General features: G+C 32.8%; 1 protein-coding gene across 1 annotated transcript in view; it reads right to left on the reverse strand.

Annotated features, from left to right (window-relative positions):
- Positions 1-1553: 1553 nt before the first annotated feature.
- The window catches only part of LOC117120512 (E3 ubiquitin-protein ligase TRIM71-like), a 9959-nt gene continuing 5105 nt past the window's right edge, over positions 1554-6407 (reverse strand). Inside the window, exon 2 of the mRNA XM_033265521.1 lies at positions 1554-2262. Coding sequence (XP_033121412.1) covers positions 2193-2262 — 70 coding nt within the window. The 3' untranslated portion in view covers positions 1554-2192. The remainder of the gene's footprint in view (positions 2263-6407) is intronic.

Raw genomic sequence — 6407 nt, forward strand, 5'->3', positions numbered from 1 at the left:
GGGAGAATAAGAAAAAGTTTGAAGCAAGTAGTATGAACAAACATTGAGAATTCTAGGAAGAATATTGCAAACCTTGATAGTCTTTAAGAAGATCATACAACAAGCAGAGAACTGCAGAGTAGAACAGAACAAGAGGTAAGGAATTAACTAGGAGATTTGCACTGACTTTTTCTTTATTACGTTAAGTTTTTTTATTATTATTTTATTTTATTTGAAATGATTTATTTATTTTTTTTAATTTATAATGTATTTTAATATCAAGTCAATTGTAGGTGTTGTACCAACATAAAATCAAGAGCAATATGAAAATTTCTGGGCACATTTAAAATTATAACAATAATTATTAACATATTTTTTTCATTTTTTGAGCAAGAAGAAACTTCCTTTGTCTCAATATTAATTATAATAATAAATTGTAAAGAGTATCTGGAACACCTAATAGATGACTTGTTAAACTCTTTTCTTTCTATTTTGTTGATATCAGAACACAGATGCGGAGGAAGCGGAGCTTAGTAGTTACTGGGTCATCTGGTTCACACATTCAGACATTTTCAAATATGTTTAAGAAAGGTATGATCAAATATTTGATTTGTTAGTTAGAAATCTTTCTTATTCTGGATATTTTTACACTGTTCTTCCCTGAGGTCCAGGGTATTATTTGTTTGTTGATAAGAACTAATCATAGGGTAAATCTTGAGTGATCATGATATCACAGTTCTCTGTAATACATGATTACACTTGTGTACTGGATAACAGTAGAACTGTACTACAAAGCACAGACCCTATATACAATATATAGGGTCTGTGTACAAAGTAAGCCACAAAAATGAATAGCAATTTCTGTACAGACATCTATACAGATTTAGATGATTTATTGTCAAAGTATACCATAAAGAAATATAAAATGGAATTGGTTTGAATGCAGGTTAACATTTACAAATAAATGTCAACAAAAGCTAAGCTAATCATAAAAGCTAAGCTAATCGTATATAGTAATAACAATTATACTGTACATTACATATCAGATTCAGATAATTTATTGTCAAAGTGTACATGAAAATCTATAAATTTATTAGGTTGTATACAGATTAAAATTTATGATGAATGCAAAAAAAAAAAACCAAGCTTAACTACCTAAATCATATACAGTATATTCCTTTTTATGATGATGAAATAATAAAATGCTTACAAACCCCCTTTTCAATATATCCCTGTCCCACTACTTTGAGTCAGATTATTTACGCAGATTCAAGTTTATAAGAAAAATTAAATATATACCAAAATAATCAATCTGACTCAGTGCATCTTATTCATTTAATGGATGAATGCCCATAGGTGTATTTATATTATACACTCTGTTGTGTGCTTGTTAGGTTTTTTTTATACAGAAAAACCAGAAAAAATATACAGGTACTAAAGAAAGAATAAACAAACTTGCAAATATCAAAATTTATTAAAATCAAAGAAATACAAGTTGATAGCAGGGGCGTACCGTGGGGGGGTCGATGGGTGCTGTTGACCCCCCCCCCCTTTTAAAGAAAGTGCCCTTTAAATATGCTTGCTTCACTCACAAATAACGCACCCAACGAATTCTGAAAGCTTCGCTAAATTGCTCCGAGTTCAGCTTGCCCCCTGCGCTTTCGTTTCGACCCCCCCTTAGATTTTTCACCGTACGCCCCTGGATAGGCTGTACAAAAAAGCCTCAATAGATTGAAAAGTAACATTTTTAACATCAATATGCAAGAAAGTAACATGTGTATGCATTATATGATTATAAACTTACACTACAAAAATATAACATCATAAGATCAATAGTGTGTGATTCAAATTTGATGAGAACTACACTATAAACAGTTGAGGTTGGCAGATTACAGTATTAATGTTTTCAGTTTAATAACTTCAACTCTATAGATATTGTTTATGTAGAATAATTAATATTTTAACAGTTTAAAAAAAACCCCACAATTTCAGCTCTATGTATATCATATTCAATAATGAAATATTTTAACAAGTTTATAAACATTATGCCAACTTTATATTTCGATATTATTTTATTCAATAATTATTTTAAGTTTAAGATTCATAACTTAACTCTATGTGGATGATATGAAATAATGGATATGTAGATATTCCTACACTTATAAATTTGAATTGTTGAAAACACACAAGTGAAGCATGTGGACTATCAATATTTAATAATTGAATATTTTGACTGTTTTGTCACTAGTATTTGCTACTGCAAGTCTCCTTGGATGATATGAAATGATGGATAATCCGCCTGGATTGTTGATTCTATCTTCTGATTTATCAATTCTTTTTATGAAATTTCCATCACTACTGAATAGCTGTAGTTTGTGTTCACTTGATATAACGATGTTGTCATCCTCATCAACTACTACTGCACTTGGAGAATTTACTTTACCATCCTCATCACCTGCTTCAACAAGGACTTTTATGAACCTTCCCTCATTATTAAATAATTGTAATCTACTGTTGCGATACTCCAATACAAGAAGGTGTCCTTGGTTAGTAAGAGTAACATCATTGAAATTTCTCATTTGACCTTCTTTTTTACCTCTTAACCCTATTGTTTTGATGGTCTTGCCATTATTCATGTCAAACATGTACACACAGCTACTCAACAAACCTGTTGCATACAAAACATTTGATGTCTCATCCAAATGAATGCTCCATGGTGTATTCTGTACTCCCTCACTAACTGTTTTAATCAGCTGACCATTCATATTGCATATTCTGATAGGTCTAAAAAGATTGCAATCACTGAATGCTATGTTACCATTCTTCATTTTGTACATTCTGTTAACTTTCACACCTTGTGGTAGTGTAACCTTACCAATATATTCTCCTGATTGCTTGTACTTGAGCATTTTATTTGTCCAACATGAAACCAGTAAGGAGTCATCTTCACACTTAACTACATCTATAATATTTGTTGCATTTATTTGAATAGTATTTACTAATCTTCCCTCTTCTAATTTGATTATCATTGGTGATTGGTTAATTGGTTCATCATCAGCACTCACATCTAGTTTACAAACTCCTGGATTTGTGAATTTTCCTGTCACAAAATAATCTCCATTGTCATCTTCCTGAATTTGAGAGATGTTGGTGTCCCCTGTAGGCTGTGTCCATGTTGCCTTCAGTTGATTTGCATATTTTTCATGTTCATCTGTTTTGACTATTTTGACTATAATTGTCTGATCTGTGATCACAGATTCCTCTCCTTTTAGTGTTAAACAGTCTGCTGCCCTCAATTCTTTTATATTCCCTATAGCACATTGTCTCAATGAAGTCATTTGCTGTTTGTTTATGAAGTAGTAAATTTCTCCATTATCATCTGGCTCTGTTTTTGGTAATTCATTGATTCTGTCCCTGAGTGCTGTAACTACTGTTTCACTTAACTGCATTGCAGTGCCTTCATCACTCTTCAATAATTGATTAAGAAAAGACAGTTTTGTTTTTATATCGGATAATATTGCTTTAAATTCATCCATTTGTACATCATTTACCTTCTTTTTTCTTTTGTAGATTGTCTCTACTTCATTTTTCATTTTGTCTCTCTTCTGTTTTACTTTTTTGAATATTTCTTCAGCATGATTGTCTATATCTATTAAACATGTGTCTTTATTTTGTTGTAATTTAGTAGCATTAAGAATAACAGCTTTGAGACCACCTTCTAATTTGTTTATGAATTGTTGGGCAGATTTTTCCAAGGTGGATGAAGTTTTTTTAAATGTTTGGAATGCGTCTGAAATGTTGATAGGTTTGTGTTTTCCTTCCCATTCCTGCATGCCAAACAGAAACTATGGAGGCAGTTGAGGGATTTTGGATTTTGAAGTCTCTTAAAGCAGATGGTACACTCTAAGACCTTCTCATCAACATGTTCCAGAAACTGATTCAACTTACTCATAGCCATCTTGAATTGATATCCTGTGAAATTTAAATAATAGGTGATATAATTATTATCATTTGAACTGGATAAATAATTATGTCATGCAATTATAGTCTGATGACCCTATAGAAAATAATGGCTTCTATCTCCTATTTCGTATAGGGTCTGAAATAACTTGACAATAATTGCTTTATAGTCAGTTAGATATAAATGTATGCTACTGTATATATAATCAAACCACTGGTCACAGCCCCCTCTAAGTCTGCCCCTTAACAGGACATTTTCCCACAGTCTGTACCACCTGGCCATTGGCTTTCTAGCCTTGATAGTGTGTAGCCAAGTATGAAACTTGAAATAAATGGCATGATGGTACATTGTTTAGTGTTGCTGCTAACAAATTTTTTTCCTAAAAAGTTACCTTTGATGATTTATATTTAGTTTAAAAGTTGTTACTGCTCTCTCTATATAAGATTTTTTTTAGGGGTAATCACAGGGGTGGCTCCAAGATTTGCCTGACAGGATGTCTGAGGTCCCCAAAGCATAAGGTGGACATGGCCCTTAGATTCTTTTTCCCAACAAGCTGTAAGATTTTGCTGTCAAGAGCAAAATAGGAGTGGTTGAGTGTTTCTTAAAATGTTCCGAAAGAGGGTCCAGGGGGTGAAGCCCCCAAAAAATTTTACAATTTATTGGTTTCAATTTTAGAGTCTACTAATATGTGCAAAGTACATATTAATTTTTTTTCTTTCTGGCAAATTGTGTTTTTCTTCTTGAAGGGAGCCCTGGCCGCATTATCTTTTTCCCCCATACAGTTCAGGTAGAAATTATATAGGGCACATTTAGGTGAACTAATAACATGAATAATGCATGTATGCTTGACACTAATCGCCAGTCGCGAAAGTGGTGCGGTGTTTACTGCTTGTGGAATATGAAAGCTACGGTGTAGTTAGGGCATGGAGGACTTAGTTTAAAAACTAAACTAATCCATCCATGGTTAGTGTAGGCCAAAATCCCTTGGTAGTCGGTCAAGAGGAAAGTGTATACAGTTGATACAGAGTGAACTACCGTAATTGACTATTACTGTAATTACAAGATAGTATATTACATACTTCAAGTATCGAAATGCACTCCATCGTGTTGGGATTCAATATTTCAACATTAATTATGTCATCAACTGTAATTAATTAACATACAACGTGGTCTTTGAAATTGTAAAAGGGCAGCGCTGAATTACTGGTCGATTGTTTGAGTAGTGTAAAGTATAGCAATAATTAACTAATACAGTGCTACCGTACTGATTCTAAAGAAATGTTTAGAAATGCTCGGACACACAGGTACAATTCTATGTATTTTCTTTTGTTGACTTCTATACAAACATTTCGTTTATATTCAATATGAATAAAGGCATAGATTATATAGCAAGCAGGTATATTATAAACACTAATTTTCAATATTTTATACACATGCTTTATAGCTTTATATTTTCTCATAAAAAAATTTTAATTGTAAAATTGTAAGTTAACTGTGTCTGAAGTATTAGTTATTTGTTTCTGAGCATTTTTAAACATCCTTCAGAATCAGTACTACTAGAAAATTGCTACAACACACACGTCATACTGTATAAGCCTTACTGTAGGCATAGGCCTATAGGCCTACTCAAATACGGTGCCAGATTCAATATTAGCCTTTACTCTTTTTTTTTTTTTTATACGTACATAGAATGTGTCTAATGTAGAACTACAATTTTTACACTGTCTTGACTACCAAGGCTTATTTGACAAAATTTTGGGCTAGTGACTCCATAGCATTCATCCACGCATAAAACTCAATGCACCACTGACTCTGTTTCGCAAAGGTGACACTCTATGCATATTCATGCATATCAGTTCCCCTAACTGACCTAAAATAGCACCCTCTATAATTTTTCTGCCGCAACTGTATGGGAAAAAGAAATATAGCACCCTTGCCCCCCCCCCACTTTCGCCACCTCTGTGCAATCATTGAATGAGCTGTGCATTATATCCAATATGATCCGATCAGGTAAGTGAGTGACTCCGCCCATAATGAGCTCCAGGATCCAGGAGAGTAACTGCAGAGAGTCCCACATTGGGTTAATTTAGATAATTTAAAAAATAAAAAATAAATAATTTGAAATTTGAAAATAATAATAATAAATTAATAAGTATGCCTTTAATTATACTGAAAATACAAAAGAAATATATACAAAGCAATACTGCAGAGAAGTTGCTGGTCTCTCTTTGTAAAAAGCAGTGTATATGTCAACTGATAACTGTCAATGACGGTCTAATGCCCTCAAGACAGAGGACAACTAACAAAACAAGTGACAAGTAATACGTAAATTTAAACAGCTTAGATCTATCCATAAAGGGAAGCCAAAACAATGAAGAGGGTTGAAAAAAGTACCTTAAGGCGAAAGTAGTGTCGCTAAGGGGAAACTTAAATGACGTTATGGCTAAATTATAGATAAGAGTATATA

This window comes from Anneissia japonica, unplaced genomic scaffold, assembly GCF_011630105.1.
Source record: "Anneissia japonica isolate Jap-2015-1 unplaced genomic scaffold, ASM1163010v1 scaffold2880_len34504_cov127, whole genome shotgun sequence".
In the NCBI taxonomy this organism is placed as follows: Eukaryota; Metazoa; Echinodermata; class Crinoidea; order Comatulida; family Comatulidae; genus Anneissia; species Anneissia japonica.